Source organism: Dipodomys ordii, unplaced genomic scaffold (assembly GCF_000151885.1).
Source record: "Dipodomys ordii isolate 6190 unplaced genomic scaffold, Dord_2.0 Scaffold12, whole genome shotgun sequence".
Lineage (NCBI taxonomy): Eukaryota > Metazoa > Chordata > Mammalia > Rodentia > Heteromyidae > Dipodomys > Dipodomys ordii.
The window spans coordinates 7,846,586-7,865,084 of NW_012267228.1; the positions used below are offsets into that span (position 1 = coordinate 7,846,586).

Below are 18,499 nucleotides of genomic sequence, written 5' to 3' on the forward strand. Positions count from 1 at the left end.
TGGGGTGTCATAAAGAGGTTTTCAAGGTGTGGTCTTGGACCAGCAACATCAGCAACTTTTACAAATGGAATCTCTCAGGTCTCATCTTAGAACGACTAAATTAGAAGTTCAAAAGGGTAGGGCTCAGCAATCTGTGTTTCCATGTGCTATGTGATTTTGATAGAGAAGCAAAGGTTGATTATCAGGACTTGTGAAAACTCAACAACCTTTGGATGTGATCCCTTGATCACATCCAAGCTCACACATTTGTGCTGGTCAGGAGACAGAGAAGGAACTAAGTGCCTAGGTCTCAGACACACAGTTTTAGTTGACACAGAGCATTATGTAACGTCATGACATATCACAGCTCATCAGATGATCATAGCCTAGAGTAAAATTTGGTAATTACAGAAACAGAGTAGACAGATGCTGTAGAAACGATGTTACCGGTTTTGACAGTAGCAAACAATATCAAAGAGTTGCTACATTGCTACAAACACTTCTGAGTTTGCAAAAGGTTTTCATGTGTCATCTCTTAGTTTTTATAGCAAGTGATTTCATCCTTTGCCTACAGCTAAGGTATCAAAGTTGAATGTGAGATTCCAGCATCATGATTGCCTCTTCAGGACAATTGAGGTTAAGTTTCCGCCCAGATCACTTCATCTGGAAAACAAAGGCATTTGTCCTTTCATTCCTTGCTAAGCACACTGGGGGATGTTTGACTGTTTTGTAATCTGGCTCAATGAGGCAGGGGAGGAATCCGACTTAGAGCTAGATGAGCACTTGGGAAAGTCCCTTTGAAATAACTTTTAGTCTATTCCTAATGGTTTTCTAATTTGGGAACCAATCATCTGGATAAATGCCAAATTAACTGGATAGTTGCTCAAGCTTGTGTTGGGCTTTAATTGGATCAGCAGTGACTTGTTACTGAAAAGCCTGTCATGCCAGGGTCAGATGTCCACTCCTGGGGCAGGAGAGCTTCCTCAGGGCCCACAGAGCTGTGCTGGGTTCAGGAAGTCAGGGAGACCAACGGGGAGGGAGGAAAGGAAAAAGGCTGACCCATGGAAACTCAGCCACAGACAGGGAGAAAAACGGCTGTGCCAATGCCCAGTAGGTGAATGATAGATAACAGTGATGTACAAAACTCAAAAGGCTAGAAGCGAGGGTATAGAACATTCTACTCATGAAAAATGATGAGGTTTGATGAGATAGGTATGTTTAATCTTAAACAGGACAAAATGCACCCATAGGTTGAAGTGGCACGTGATACCTCTTAATGGATCCACTTTGTGTACTTTATGGGTTTTTTTCTTTTGTTAGTTGTGGGGCTTGAACTGAGAGCCTGGGTACTGTCCCTGAGCTCTTTTGCTCAAGACTAATGACTTCAAGCCACAACTTCACTTCTGGATTTATGGTGGTTAATTAGAGATAAGAGTCTCACAGAATTCTTGCCTGGGCTGGCTTTGAACCACGATCCTCAGGTTTCACCTTCACTGCATAGCTAGGATTACAGGCGTGAGTCCATGTGCCCATACTATATGTTTTTATATATCCTTTTTCCTTTCTTTCCTCTTAGTTTGATTATTAGTTGCCTTGTTTTCTTTTGGTTACAGAAGAAAAAATAAAGACTTCCTCGAGAAAGAAGCAACATCTGTCTCATACACAGTCCTTGAGAAGTCAGATAGCTGGAGCAGGGATCCTTAGGGATCACTCTTAGGGATCACTCATCCCATTTTGAAATCATAGCAAACTAGTTATAATAAACTGGCCAAGGGAACCAAGGCTCAGGGTTAGCAAAAGACATTGTCCTGTGGCTAGAATGCTGTTGGTATTTTCACTTGGATTCTATTTTCTGGTCCTAATTACACAAATGCCAGGTGCTTGGTGCCTCCAGCTAGAAGCTGACTTTCCAGAGGTGTGCTTGATCCTCCACCTAACCTTCTAGCTTGTCATCTTGTTTTTGTTGTTGTTGGTCATGGGGCTTGAACTCAGGGCCTGAGCATTCTTCCTGAGCTCTTTTGTACCACCTGAGCTGTACCACTTGAGCCTCAGCACCACTTCCTGTTTTCTAGTGGTTTATTGGAGATAAGAGTCTCATAGACTTTCCCGCCAGGGCTAGCTTTGACCTGTGATCCTTAGATCTCAGCCTCTTGAGTAGCTAGGAGGATAGGTGTGGGCGGCCTTAATGTATCCTCTTAGCTACCACCAAAGGGGCAGCCCAGAGACTGACACTGATATTTAAATAAGGCCAGTCTCCTTCCCTCTAGGTAAGAATAACTCTGAGGCACAGTTTATATGTCAATTATTTTCACTCTATTAGATCTAAACTGGACTTTATTTAACAGAATTTCTCTCCTTGCTATCTAGCTTATCTCAATTCTTCTTTCTCTTAGAGACTTTTCCTGCAAGACTCTCATTCAATGATCACAGCTATCTGAATTCTTGCTTCAAGCTCTCCCTCAAAGACATTCCTTCAACGATTATAGGTATCTGAATCCTTTTAACAATTTAAATATCCTCTAACCTTATGCTATAATTGTAGATGCAGCATAAACATTCTTTATCAAGTATGACAAGATATTTCAAACTTTGCAATTCAATCAACAGTTCCAGTCAGCAACATAATAATTGAACTAAGCAGACACAAATTCTTTTTTTCTTTTTTTGTCGGTTGTGGGGCCTGAACTCTGGGCCTGGCCGCTGTCCCTCAGCTCTTCAGCTCAAGGCTAGCGCTCTACCCTTTGAGCCACAGCACTACTTCTGGCCTTTCCTGCTTATGTGGTGCTGAGGAATCGAACTGAGGGCCTCATGCATGCCAGGCAAGCGCTCTACCACTGAGCCATCTTCCCAGCCCCATGGACACAAATTCTTAAACAGGAGAAACAAATATTATATTATTTTTTATTACTTTTTTATTTTTTGAGTGCTAGTCCTGGGGCTTGAACTCTGGTACTCGGGGCTGTTTCTGGTCTTTTTTGTGCTCAAGGCTGGTGCTTTACCATTTGAGCCACAGATCTACTTCTGGCTTTTCTGGTGCTTAATTAGTGATAAGAATCTCCGAGATTTTCCTGCCTGGGCTGGCTTTGAACCATGATCCTCAGATCTCAGCTTCCTGAGTAGCTACGATTACCTATGTGAGCCATTGGTGCCTGGCAAAAATGGTTAATTTTTTTTTTATCAATGAAATACCTAACTTAGCTATCATTACTTTTTAAATGACTGATAGAAGACTCAAGTTTCTCCTGATGAATTCCAATATCACTTCATGAGTGGAAGGAAGGGATGGACTGATGGTTATCCCCCAGGGAGTTATGCCAAACCCCAAACGTGTCCAAGGGAGGATGACCTCCAAATGAACTACACCTATAATAGCTGAATACAGGAAAGAGAGAAGAAAAAAGATTGGGAGCAGTTGCCTTGGGACATAATAAATGATCAGTTCTAATCACAGTTATAAACAAAGACATTTCTATTTGATAGAGCCATAATCATGCCTCTTAATAAACTGACCTCAACAGGACAGCATTTCTCAGACATTTTCCCCACACAGTGAATAAATCACCTAGCACCTAGGTTAATTCTCTAGCTGTTTCAATCCATTAAATGTAGCTATGTTACATATATATTAAATACTCAGGCAGAACACATAAAACTATTCCAAGAGAACACCCTATTAAATATACGCTTCCTAATTATCTCTTATTCACAACTGTAGGGCTGTTATCTAGCTTATGAACTGACATTGCCAGCATCTCCTCTCCGGCATTCAGGGATCCTAATATGTGCTCACTGGCTGGAACCCATGCCATTTTTTCTTCTTTATTGAGAGTATCCTGTTTCAATTTCTTTTTTTCTCTCAACATAACCTCACCAGGATTCTAACAGAATTAATAATAAATTGTTATTTGATCCCAAAGAGTCAAATTATTTCTATACTGTACACAATGAAATGTCTCGTGGAAGAAAATAATTCCATAGCTTACTCAAGTTGCTGTCTGGTGCTCTTCCACATGAGTCGCACCTCCACTTTCAACTTTAGTTTTGCTGGTTAACTGGAAATAAAAGTCTCAGAGATTTTTGTTTCTGTTGGGGTTGGCTTTGAATGATAATCCTCAGGTCTCAGCCTCCTGAGTAGCTAGGATTACAGGTGTGAGCCACCAAACTCCCAGTCCAGTGTTTTTAGTTTTTATCCTCAATTTCCTTTTACTGAAACTAGTCAAATTCCAGAACTTTCTGTGGTAGTTTAGATTGTTTTCTGATGCCTACAGATTCATCAACTTACTCTAAACATGCATTCAGCTATATATTGGCTTCGGTCAGTAATTCATATTATGAAACTTAAAATGTCTCATTCTCTCATTCAGTATTTATTGAGTTTCTGCTCTGTGCCAGTTTTTCTTTCCATCCTGCACTACAGGCAGGGCTAGGCATGACGTAGCATATGGAGAATGGTGCTGAACAGAGAGGTTGGTGTGGCTGAGGGAAGGGGCAGGAGCTGCACCTGAGTGTGTGTGAAGGGTAGCCCATTAGCACATAGTCTGAAATAACTCAGACACAGAAGAGCAGGTTCACTGTGTCAGCTGTTCAACTAAGCCTCTCCAGACCAAGTCAGCTCTTTATGCCTCTCAAGCTAGAGTTAGCACCAAATCAGAATGATCACAGGAGACTCCCAAGCAGTTCAGCAACTTTGCTCAATTTGGAAGTGTGGTCGATAGAGGAATAAAAATGAGCGTCCTGGGAACTGTGTTATTCATTGTAAGTCCCAGAAAAGGGCTGATTTAGAAAGTGGTCTCTTCTTATTGCTTGTAGACTCCATTACTTGTTTCCCAAGCAATAGTTTCCAGCCTAAAGATTTCTTCTACACTTTCTCTTGGTTTGAACATTTATGCTGGCAAAGCACTTGTTAACTTTAGTGGGTGCAAAGGGCTTTTTACTTATTTATTTATTTTTCTTTCCAGTGTAAAGACTTACCTATGACACTGAGCTCGGCGTTGGTAAAAATAACCCCGTGTTTATTTTCTGCCACGCACTGATACATGCCAGCGTCTGAGAGATTCACTATTGTTATGTTGAGTGTCCCTTGCTCGATCTGAATTCTATCCTGTGAGAGGAAAAGAGGGATATTGAAGCAATGACCTTCTCCAACTAAGATCTTAAGGCCATTTTGCTATGTGTTATATTGGGGAGGGGCGGGGCTTCATGAGAGGAAATAACCATCCTGTAAGCCATTTACATAGCATGATTTATTTATCTGCCATCTGAACTTGCGGCAGGTCAGATGCTAAGTGGAACCATGAGCATATCCGTTGGTAAACGGAATTTCAATTGTAGGATTCTCTTGTGTTCTCAGTGGTTTAACAGCGTTGCCATTCAGATGAATAAGCTCTGTGGAAAGAGCTTTAACTGGGGGGAAAAGGGTGAAAAATAGAACCACATTTATAGTTGAGAGTTTGCAGAACTAAAATGATAAGAAAGTAACCCTTTGAGATGACAATAATAGAATTATAATCGTCAGAGGGAACTTTTTAATACCCATCGAAGATTACCAAAGAAATTGATGTTAATTATCCAGTGTTCCCATAACTCATGACTATTAATGGTGTCATCAACATTCAGGACCATCGGAAAAACACAGCAGGTGGCATAAGAGTTCTTTCCTATTTGTCATCCCAAAGTTAGGCAACTTGTTGACTGCTGGCATAGACCACCACGGTAAGCATCATGTGCCATTTGTGTATGCATTTCCAGAAGCATCCAAGAGGCTTTCCTCTTTCCTAGGTTTGCTATTACGAATCTATTTAAATATGTAAGTATGTGTACATATAATGTGTGTATATGTACGTGTATACATGTGTGTTTGTGCACACGTGTATGCATGCATGGGGACAGATATACACATACATGCACACACAAGCACTAGGCTTCTGTTTGTTGAGGGGTTGCAATTCTTTGAGTGGACATGTTATGAGGCATCCACGTATCCTAAGGTAGGAAAATGGCAGTTACATATTGGCAACTTACACTCATAACTTGAGTTTGGCTTACTTCTTGAGGGAATGGTGGGTCCCAGGGGCCTACAGCCAGTAAAGAAGGAAAGTAAGGTAGGGCCTTGTCCTGGAGGACCAGTCCCCATTCTCTTCCTGCTGCCCAAAGCAGCACTCATGCTTTCCTGAGTGTCCTATGCGGGGAAGAAACCTGAGCAGGCAAAGTGGCTCTCAAGGTGGAGCCGAAGGAAAATGTCAACATCTAGTTAACATCTGAAGGTTCACAGGCAAACACACGAAGGAAAAGTAAACTGGACACAACTGTTCCTCATTCTAAGGGCTTCCTTTGGCTGTATTCAGATGCCTTGGTCGGCCTTTTTCCTGTGTCACAGCAATATCACTCTTGTAGCATGACCCCGCACCATTTTTCCATTGTAAATCCATATATGTTCATCTGTGAAACCCAAAGAATGTTCACTAAACAAAGCTGAACAATTAGATTTCTAGATGCTTTCTATCAAATTGCACTTAGTTTCACTTTTTCCACTGTTAATGGCCTTTAGTCACTTATTATTTTGGAAACAACTCACCAGTTTCCTGTTTCCACAGCAACGGGACCCCAGTAAACATTAGAATCTATATGAAGGCACAATTACCAATACTTTGCTTACCCGCGTTAACAGTGGTTCACCATTTTTTAGCCATCTGTATGAAGGCTTGGGCCTTCCATTCGCTTTACATTCCCAGAAGACACTTTCTTCCATGGCTACGTGGATATCATTTATTTTTTGAATCCAACTAGGCTGTGCTATAGCAGTTTAAAAAGCAAAGAAAAGGCATGGATTTAGTATATTCAATCTGATTTTTTAAAATTTTTTTACAATTTCATTTGCATGTGTTAGTGGCACTGGGAGTTTATTGTGCTATTTCCATACGCACATATAATGTACTCTGATCAGTGTTCCCTCCTCCCTCCTGCCTTCTTAAAGCAATCTCAACAGGTTTCATTGTTCTAGTCTAGTGTAAGCATATCAATGACTTCAACCATATTCACCCTCCTTCACCTTCTCCATCCACCACCTCCCACTGGTACTCCATCTGTTTATACCATAGGAACTCAAAGGACAAAATGGGCTTTTTCCTGAAGTTGCTTTTCTACAGGTTGTATCAATAACAAAGCTGGGCCAAAAAGGTTCAGGGGAAACCTACTCCCTGTGTTCAGGGTTCATATAATTGTTTTTTTTTCTATCATTGAAGACAGAATGGATAAAACTTTCATTATCAATAAGCCAAAATCAATGGGCACATTCTCTTAAGTACTATTTATTTATTTAGTTAGTTGCTTATTTATTTGTTGGTTGGTTGTGGGGCTTGAACTCAGCCTGGACACTTTTGTCAGCTTCTTTTTGCTCAAGGTTAGCACTCTACCACTTTGAGTCACAGCACCACTTTGGGTTTTCTGGTGGTTAAGTGGAGCTAAGAGTCTCATGGACTTTCCCGCCTGGGCTGGTTTTGAAACATGATCCTCGGATGACAGGCATGAGCCACCAGCCCCCATCATCATCATCATCATCATCATCATCATCATCATCATCATCATCATTAATTTTCTTTTCAGTGGGAGTATTCTGTCCACCATAACCATCCCATTTTTGCCTGGGCCAGGAGTTCTCAGCTTCATGCTACATTTCCAAATTTTCCTGTACCAAGAGTTGAGTATGGGGTAAGTTCGTGCAAATTGTATGTGTGTGAAAGTAAAAGCAAGAGAAGGTGACTGCTGTGTTGTTTACTAGGGATATTTCCACTGGGTTCTTTGACCACTTCTCATGGATGGGGACATGGTAAGAAGCGAAGCCACCTTAGACACAGGGATGGAAAACATGGAGGATGAAATCACAGATTGCCAACTTTGCACCTTGAATGACCCTGTGAAGCTCAGGAGCCCCAGACAAACTTGGTTGTTTTTGGAGAGATGATGACATAAGAAAGAAATGAGAGGGCATCAGGAAGAACAAGCTTCTTCTGTGTTTTAGGATCTCTTTTGTTAGAGTAGTTAATCTTGTTCCTGATGAGCACATGTCACTGCCACAGGCCCTACAGACACACTCTGTGGCTCTTCTCTCCTTCCAGCTATCATTGGTGCACATTATTGATTGAGCCCATAGTAACAGACTGGTATTCACAGACAGGATGGCCCCAGAAGCTGGAGTCATTCTTGAATGACTCTTGATTTTTTTTTTTAACCACACTTGCTCAGAAAATCCAGTTCTGCCCACAGCTTGTAACAGAATTCAACCCTCACTCAATTCTCACACTGTGTACTGCTGAACACATTCCCCACCACTGACATTACACCACACTCTTTGTGCTTCAAGAAAAGTCACAGTTCTGTTCTTCCTTTCCTAGTTTCAGTGACTATAAAGACCAGAATAATTCTGTGTGTTATAAGCTGGGCACTGGTGGCTTATGCCTGTGATCCTAGCTATTCAGGAGTGTGAGATCTGAGGGTCATGGTTTGACGTCAGCCTGGGGCGGGAGAGTCTGTGAGACTCTTCTTTCGAATAGACTACTCAACAGAAGTCAGAGGTGGAGCTGTGGCTCAAGTGGTAGAGCTCTAGCATTGAACAGGGATAGTGTTCAGGCCTGAGTTCAAGCCTCTGGATTGGCAAAAAGTCTTCATAAACATCAAGCCTTACCACTTCAATCACAATCATGCTGTTGACTACAATGACATGTACATTAGCTAGAAGCCTTCTGCTCACACAGCATTCTGTATCTACTGATATAAACTTAATAATCAGAGTTGATAGCAGTGTCTACTCATTATTTATACATGTCTCTTAGGTGACTTGTCATTCAATAAGTTGCAAAATCATCCATATTGTAACTCAAAAAGAAATTGCTGGTATTGAGGCCAAGCTGGGTATTTTACCTTCTCAATAATAAAACTTTTAACAACAACAACAACAACAACAAAAAACTCTCAAACCAAACCAAACACTCAGTGAGTCACTTAACCAGCAGAGGTCTCTAGGCCCTTACATAAACGCTGCCTCCTCCCCCCCCCCCCCCCCCCGCCATCTACAAGCAATTTCATGTTTTACACAGAGCAAAACACAATTTTACAAATCCTCTACTGATGGGGATGATGCATGGCTGCATAAGAGGGGAGGCCAAAGGGGTCAACTTCAAAAGAAAAGTTATAACATCAACAAGCATTAACTTGAATGAAGGGTTATAACCCACATCCTTGAAAGAGCTGCAAGTCTGTGGCTGCTTTATGTCATCCCGCTGCTAATGCTCAGGATGCTCAAAGGTAATACCTTTTTCCAGAGCTCTACTGGGAGAACCCAATGGGCAACGCTGATGGAGCTAATGGAAGTGTGTGCCTGATTTCACATTCAACCTGCTGAATATTTACCCCCTACACATTCCACCGCCAACAAAGCAAAGGAGAAAAGCTACAGAAATCCCTGTGGAATATTAACAAGGAACTCAAACTTCTGAAAGAGAGTGGAGGTATAGTGGGGAAGGGGGGGGTGGCGCAGGATAAAATGGAAGGGCAAATGTAACTTAACGAACAATGTCAAGTTGAAGTTCAGAAAGGAAACTTCAAAACCACATGCTGGGATTTCAATGTCACAGAGGTCCTCTAACAATTGGGCTCCTTCATTACTTTCTTTCAGAAATTACAGAGCTGGAAACCAAACCTTGCTAGCTCACAAAGGAGGAAGGGCAGGAAAAGGAGGGCCTTGAAGGAATCCTGAAGAGAAGGTGTTCAGAGTTGGAACTGACTAAATACTTGGAAAGATTCTTTCTGATTCTTGTCGCAGGTTATAGAGGTCAAGGTACTTTACCAAGACACATAATGGCAATTGTGTGTGCTAGCCAAGATGAAATTAACAACTAATTTTTGTTCATGAACCACCATTAGGTATTTGTTTTTAAGGTTAAAAATCCATTCACTGAAGCCAAATTGAACATGATCTGAGTGTCTTGCTCTTGAGGTGATTATCTGGACTGGGGCTCATGGGCATCAAGAATGGAATAGCCAGCCAGGTACGGTGACTCATGACTATAATCTCAGCTACTTGGGAGGCAGAAATCAGGAGGTTTATGGCTAACCCTGCAAAAGGCTGGTGAGATCCCACCTCAATCAAAAAGCCAGGTATGATGATCTGTCTGGGATTCCAGCTACAAGAAAGATCATGAGGAAGAAAATCATGTCAGAGTATAGCTCAGACAAAAACATGAAACAACTCTGTAGGACAAATAAGGTTAAAAAAAAAAGCAGGGGACATGGGTTAAATAAAGCCTGCCTATTCACAAAGCCTTGAGTTCAAACTCGATTCCAACAAACAAACAAACAAAAAGTGAAGAACAGCATATCCTATTATAAAAGCAATGAATAAAAGAGTCTTTTTAAATGGCTCAATTGCATTTTTATTGGACAAAGGCCACATAGTTATATATTTGACTCCTAGTCATGTAGATTAGATGATTCCTATCGAAGTAGGTTATTTTTTGGTATTTGAATGAAGTCCTGTGCATAATTGAGGAAATGGTTCATGTATTTCCATATGTCTATGGGTCACCATGTTGAACATTGTTAGATAACAAATATTCCAACTTAGTGCATTACGGAGAATACTATTTGTAACCCTGGGTATATGGCATTTACCACTTAATATCAAAGGTTCAATTACATTTGGGTATATGACATTTTTTACTGAATATCATCTGGCTACATGGCATTGATTACTTAATATCAAAGTTCAATCATATTTTTCAACTATTTTCAACATTTTCAACTATTTTTCAAATGTAAGCTCAAGCTCAAAGAAATGCCCAAGTAAGTTGATTTAGTAGTATTTTTTTCCAGAGGCATTCCTCAATATGCTTTGTTTGATAATGTATGTAAGATCCTTCATATAAAACCGAATTAAACAAATTCACATACTAGATAAGAAATGAGCTTTTGTACTCTTTTAAAGTTTGAAGCCAACGCATTCCTTCTCTAAGCCATTCTAAGTCTTGTCTCAAGCTATGAATTCAAACATAAGGTTAAATGATTGCATTAGGATCTGATTCTGTCATGATGCTACTCCCTTAGACAAATGGTCATTCTCTTCATGTCATTTTTTTTGTTCAATAACTGCCAGAAATGATGTAAATCAATGTTTCTCTATTCCAGCCCCTGGACTCATATAAAATCATACCCAATAATAATATGTATTTCAAGCAGATATAATTTGAGCTCAATAGGCCAAACTATTCTCAGAGCTCTTTGGTTCTCTAGTTTCCAATATCAGAAGTTTCTTTTTTTTTAATTTTATTTTATTGTAAAGATGCTGTACAGAGAGGTTACAGTTACACGAGTAAGGTAATGAGTACATTTCTTGTTGGGCATTGTTACCCCTTCCTTTGTTTTTCTCTTACTATCCCTTCTCTCCCCCACCTCCCCCGCTCCTCTCCTCCCCAAGTTGTAAGTTCGTTTCCAACATAGTATCTTGTAAATATCATTGTTGCAATGGGCCACGTGTGTCCTTGTTTCAGCATTTTATTATTCCCCTTCCCCTGCCCATCCAGTGTGGGCTTTAGACCTAGAGATTTAAAAATCTAAGCAAAGTAACCATTGCAAAGATGACTCCTAGACATTCATGATCATTTCTGATCGCTTCCAGTCTTGGAGAAAATGAATCATTTTCAGGAAATACAGAAGTATGGCTTTCATGGCTTGTTTGTTGATAATGAGATATATGAACTTAGAGCTAACTAGTTGGGTTCAGTGAACAACTTACACAACAATAGCTCTAAAATATTTATCTTTTAGCCTGGAATTTTTATTCTACTATGTTAACTGAATTCTCAAGATATTCTCCATGTATCCCAGTCTAATGTTTTGAGTTTGGGCATTAGAACTTCTCATTTGCTAAAGTGATTGCAGAGTTTATGAACTGGAAAGTTCATAATTCCAGCTTTCTCTTAAAACTCCAGACTTGGAATCAGCACTGGAAGGATTGTTTTCCTTATAAGCGTTTCTCATGTTGCATTCTGAGCAAGGCGCCCTTGCTTGAGCTGTGAATACCTTCACTCCTGGCCTTCATGCGGCCATTAGTCCTCACACACAGTCACCAGCAAAGGGATAAAACTACTACATGGAAGCCAGGCATTGGTGGCTCACACCTGTAATCCTAGCTACTCAGGAGGCTGAGATCTGAGGATCACAGTTCAAAGCCAGCCTGGGCAGGAAAGTCCCTGAGACTCTTATCTTCAATAAAACCACTAGAAAACTTGAAGTGGTGCTGTGGCTTAAGTGGTAGAGCACTTGCCTTGAGCTGAAGAGCTGAGGGACAGCACCCAGGCCCAGAGTTCAAGCCCCATGATCGACCAAAAAAAGAAAACAAAACCAAAAAAAAACACAACTACTACATGGGATTTGAGGGTTCTTCAAATACAACAGTCTTTCTTGCCTTTTAAATATTGAGCACATCTTGCAAAATTCCATAGAAAAAAATGACTGGATGATGAAATACACACACTTTGAAAAAATGCCATGCCAATATGGTATCTTTTTGTACAAAATGCTTTAGGTTTTCCTTTGAACTAAGAAGGTTGAATATGACAATGTCAGGCTCCATCTGATTTGAATAGGTGAATACTTTAGCCTTTGGATTGACTCTTATGCCAAGTGAATTCCTGCTTGGCCTGCATTTTCTGTTAGCTTCATCTCCATTTACACACTCCTGTTTATGATTTCTTTAGCTCTCTGTAAGTTACAAGTTGTAACTTTTGCTTCTGGCAATGATACAGAGGAATTGCAATCGGGTCAGCTCTCCTGAAGATAATAGCAATGATAAACCCTGAGCAAAATATAAATTCCAGCCATGTGAAGACGTATTTGAAGGCAATCCAAAGCAGGCCCATTTCTATTAATAGATATGATCAATAAATAAATGTAATATGATTGAAGGAAGCAATATATGTGTGAGATGATGCTAAGGATTGGAAATGTGTTTCCTAGGGTGAAAATGTTACACAAAATTAGTAGAGTCCATCATCATCATTTTGTATCTTTAGGCAAGTAGTTCAAAGTCCTCAACCATCTGGTCTGACCCAGTTGACTTATTTTTTCCCCAGTTCTGTTCAGTAAATCTTCAGCTCCTGCCAAAGAAGAATCCCATTTGTCCCCCATTCTAAGGATCCATTTGGTACTTCCACATCTTCAGGAATATCCTCATCTTTTTTTTTTTTTTTTGTCAGTTGTTGGTCTTGAACTCTGGGCCTGGGCACTGTCCCTCAGCTCTTCAGCTCAAGGCAAGCGCTCTACCACTTGAGCCACAGCACCACTTCCGGTTTTCTGGAGGTTAATTGGTGATAAGAGTCTCATGGCCTTTCCTGCCTGGGCTGGCTTTGAACCATGATCCTCAGATCTCAGCCTCTTGACTAGCTAGGATTGCAGGCGTGAGCCACCAACGTGCTCATCTTGTTAGGAATCTCCTAATAAGTGAATTAGTCTTTGGTGTTCCCTCCTCCACCACCCTGACTTGGCCACTGCAATCCTAATGCAGCTTCTCTGCCCACAGTATGGCTCGGCTCTGCCAGCACTTGTGTTATTTCTTTGCCCCTTAACTTATCTATGGTTAACCAATTTTGATAAAAAGTATCTATGTCCCCTGTTCTTCCAGGGATGCCATAGTCAATTTAGAAGTTTATAAATAAGCCAGGTAATTTAAATTTTACATCAGCAATATGTTTATTTTTTTGCAAAGACCTTCAGATGGATTCAACAAACTCAGTTCTTTCTGGAAAAATCAAGCTATGACTCTTGCCCTCACATAGGTAAATTTCTTCTTTTTTCTTTCTTTTTAAACCTCAGCATAACTTCCAAGAGATAAAGGTCTCTTGGAATCTCCTTTCCAGGCTAGTTTTGAACTATGATCCTCAGTTCTCAGTCTTCTGAGTAGCTAAAATTACAGGAGTAAACCTCTGGTACCAGGTTCCCATTTATACTTTTCCCCCCCCTGCTTTAAAGATGGTTGACTTAGACTTCTCAGTCTATGGTGCCTATATAAACTAGCTGGAATCATTCCAGAGCGGTAGGGACCCCTTCTCTTGCATGTAATTTAATTTCAGCTTCTCTTTACCATTTGGAAACAGCCTAGCATGAAGCAATCACCCTCAGAGTAAAGTCTTCAGACTACTATCAGCAGCAGCAGCAGCACGATCTAGGAAATTAACTGAATTGAAAATTCTTAGGTGCCACTTCGGACATTTCCAAATCAAAACCACTGTGTGCAGGGCTTAGCATTCTATATTTGAACAAAACTTGTAAGTTCTTCTGAAGCCCAGCGAAGTTTCAGAATCTCCAGGATAGCATGTAGACTCTAAGGATGCTTCTTTCCATGTCAATATAATTCACTTACTTTATATCTCTTTGGGAATCAGTTTCTTTATCAATAAACTGGGTACGGATGAAAGGAGAAAGTACTGGCTCTGACTCCAAAATACATCTCTCATCGTTTCATGGTATTCCCTGCTAGAGTCCTGGGAAGCAACAGTTCTTTCTTAGATATGAGTAATAGATTCCCGATTGCCCTACTTCTGTCCTTGGTGTTTTTGATCATCTATTCTCCCCAAAGCCACTAGCGTGGACTTGAAAAGAATGAATCAGACTGATTCATTCCCTAACTTAAAATCCTCCAATGAGCCAGGCACCAGCGGCTCATGCCTACTACTCAGGAGGCTGAGATCTGAGGACTGAGGTTCCAAGCCAGCTCAGGCAGGCAATTCTGAGAAACTCTTATCGGCAGTTAAACAGCCATAAGCCAGAAGTGGAGGTGTTTGAAGTCATAGTATGCTAGCCTTGAGCAAATAAAGCTAAAGGAGAATGAGGGACCCTGAGTTCAAGCTCGAGTATTGACATCACAAAATCTCTCTCTCTCTCTCTCTCTCTCTCTCACACACACACACACACACACACACTTGGTTACTCATGACTGAGAATAAAACTCAAAGTTTTCTCAGTGTACATAGTCTACACCTTCTTTTGCCTTGCCCTTCATGATATTATTCTGGCTTCTTTGCTGCAGCTCAAATATATGTCTCAGGGAATATCTGGCCTGGAAAGTTCTTCCTGAAGAAAGCTGGCTCATGCTCATGGTCCAGGATTCAGCATAGAGACAAGTTTCAGACAAGCATTCCTGACTACTTTATCTTACAGTCTTTCTGTCACACCAGTTGCTTTCTCTGGTGCCAGCAAAGTATTTTCTTCATAACTCTTACCACCATATGAGCTTTTCTAGTTCATTAATTTATGTAGTAGCACCACACTGGCTAATGGTTAGTCAAATACCAGATCCTGGAGGGCAAGAATTCCTCTTGCAGCCCTGGTATCTAACAGTGTTTGCCACACTGTAGGTAATGAAAGACAGTTGATGAGCAAATGCATAATGTATTACAGATGTCATTGGAAGATGTCTACCATTTTAATAACATATCTAGTTGTAGGAAAATTTTGATGTCAAGACAAATATATGAGCTGAGCTCACTCTTATCATCTCAGCTACAGAAGGGTGTGAAGCATGGACTGAAGAGCCACAGTTCAAAGCCAGCTAGGGAAGACAAAATCCGAGAGAGTCTTGTCTCCAATTAGCCAGCAAAAAAGCTGAAAGTGTGGCTAAAATGGTAGAGCACCAGCCTTGAGCCAAAAAGCCAAGTGAGAATAAAGGTCTTAAGTTTAAACACCAGTACTCTCTTTCTTTCTTTCCTTCTTCCTTCCTTCCTTTCTCTCTCTCTTTCTTTCTGCCTTTCTTCCTGCCTTCCTTCCTTTCTCTCTCACACACATGCACACGTGTGTGTGCATGTGCGTGCACACACCCACACCCACATACACGTACATATACATACACAATAAATGAATGAATGAATGACCAAATGGAAGAGTAGATTAAAAGTAGACCATGCTAGGCAGGTAACTTTGGAAGGGAAAAAAGTTTCTGAGTCCTTCACATATTAAAAACACAGGTAACACAAGAACATAGGGGTCAGGTAAAGGGCCTTAAACTGGAGTGACTTTGAAATGGGGAACACCAAAGGCTCATGCTCAGGGCCTTTGGGAACAAGTTCAATGGTCTTAATGCAAAAAGGAAAAAAATTTGTCATTTTATGAAGCCAGAGTAGGAGTAAGAAACTTGTACTAGTAAGCAAATTAGTTACAATGAATGGTATACAACAGCTTGGATTCAAAACCTAAAAAAAAACCTAAACAAAACAAAAAAATGTGAAAATGATTCTCATGTTTCTAAGCTCTGTCCTTTAGTTTCTAATTCCTAGCATACCTCAATGTTGTAAGCAATTGTCTGCCTGGCACTGTAATCCCAGCTACTCAGGAGGCTGAGATCTGAGGATCACAGTTCAAAGCCAGCCCAGGTAGGAAAGTCTGTGAGAATCTTTTCTCCAATGAACCACGGGAAAACTGGAAATGGTGCTGTGGCTCAAAGGGAAAACTCAGAACAAGAAAAATTTCAAAAGTGAGACAAAAAAACAAGAGCCAAGTATTTACATATAATTAAGCTCTCCTGTGAGGATGAAAACAATGCGATAATTTCTATGTCAGTAATGTGTTGTTGGAGAAGAACAAAATGATCTACATAGATGCAATAGCTAAATGCATGACAGCCAACTGAACTGATGATTCTCTAACTCTAGTGGTGGCTGACAGTGAGGAATAACTATAAATGAAGCAAACTTTATCCTGTCCTTCTCCTCACACATGGTAACAGATAACTGCATTTAAAGGCAAACTTCGTTAGTGCATGTTTTTCTTCTCCAACTTGGATCCCTGAAAAACATCCCCTTGTAAAAAGCTGGGGCCAGGGGCAGAGTTGACTCTCCATCACAGGCACCCTAGACTGTTATATTTCCAGAACTGGAAACATCTAACCACTAGAAAGCAGTATGGAAAACCTTAGATACAGAGAATTTCCTTCCTTCCTTCCTTCCTTCCTTCCTTCCTTCCTTCCTTCCTTCCTTCCTTCCTTTCTTTTCTTTTATTTCTTCTCCTCTTCCTCCTCCTCTTCTTCTTTATCTTCTCTCCTCCTCATTTTCCTTTTTCTTTCCTCTTCCCCTTCACTCCCTCCCTCCTGCCTCCTCCTCTTCTTCTTCCTCCTCCTCCTCTTCCTCCTCCTCCTCCTTCTCCCCCATCTCTTCTTCCTCCTCTTCCTCCTGCTCCTCCTCCTTTTTGTCCCATTCCTGGGGCTTGAACTCAGGGCCTGGGTGCTTTGAAGCTCAAGGCTAGCACTCTACCACTTGATCCACAGCTCCCCTTGTGGCTTTTTTGGGGAGGTAGTTAATTGGAGGTAAGAGTTTCACCGATTTTCCTGCCTAGGATGGCTTTGAACTGTAGTATCTCAGCCTCCCAAGTAGCTAGGATAACAGGCATGAGCCACCAATGCCTGGCTTCATACCTTTTTGTAACCTACTGAAAGCAAGTATTTCACTTAAAAGAAAATCATGAAATGAAAATGAGCGTATTCAATCAGCTGAGAACTCAAATAACATTTAGGAAGAGCTGCCACCAAGATGAAAAGTCTATTTGACCAGGCAAGAAAAAGAGAATCATTGCTTAATTACTGGAGTAAAATCAAGTTGTCACTATGTGTGACATGCAAGAAGTAATTATTAGACTGGTGAGAAAAATAAATCCCAAACAGGTACAGCCGTATGATCTGCTTTTATTCTCCCACCAAATTATCAACTACCATAATGTAAGAAAGATTAAAAATCAAAGGTGAAGTCTGTCATCTGGTAAGCATAGAAAAATATATGTATAAAGGCCATGCAGATTTATTCAAATTTTTTCCTAGTTCATTGTGTGAAGAACTTTCTAGAATCTTATGTGCTCTTCTATTTCACCAGCTGCATCAATAGTGTGAGACTATGAAATGGTCACGTGACTAAGGTCAGTGAGGCTGGCAAATCTCCCCTAGTTTATGTTCAAGCTTCTAAAACACCTCATTTGACTACTGAATAGAATTCTTGGGCCACATGCTTTGAAAGAAGTTATTAGGGAAATAAATAAGTTCCTGTACTATTGGCTATTTCTTGTAAGAAAAGGACATTCAAAGCTTTTGCTTCAACTTGCCCCTCCAAAGTGCTCTCCTCGTTTTAATATAGGATGTCATTCTTTCAAACAATTATTATTGTTGTTGTTATTATTATTCTCCTGGTCCTGGGGCTTAAAATCAGGGCCTGGTCACTGTCCTTGAGCTTCTTTTACTCAAGGCTAGTGTTTTACCACTTGAGCTCATGGCTTATTAAAAATGTAGTTTATTGGAGATAAGAGTCTTATGGACATTCCTGGCCAGGCTGCCTTGGAATCATGATCCTCAGATCTCAGCCTCCTGAGTAGTTAGGATGACAGGTGTGAGCCACGGGTACTTAGCCAATCCATACTTATGTAATTATTAAGCTGCACCATTTATATCCTATAACTCAGGGAGATGGTTTTCAGGCATGATGGAACTCAGTTTTTC

General features: G+C 40.7%; 1 protein-coding gene across 2 annotated transcripts in view; it reads right to left on the bottom strand.

Moving 5' to 3' along the window:
* Nucleotides 1–18,499, bottom strand: part of Cntn4 (contactin 4) — a 456,937-nt gene that overhangs the window by 128,625 nt on the left and 309,813 nt on the right. For both annotated transcript variants that reach the window (XM_013010395.1, XM_013010396.1), the window contains 2 exons: nucleotides 6,635–6,771; nucleotides 4,951–5,080 (listed from right to left, as the gene is read on the bottom strand). In XM_013010395.1, the coding sequence (XP_012865849.1) occupies nucleotides 4,951–5,080; nucleotides 6,635–6,771 (267 nt within the window). The remainder of the gene's footprint in view (nucleotides 1–4,950; nucleotides 5,081–6,634; nucleotides 6,772–18,499) is intronic.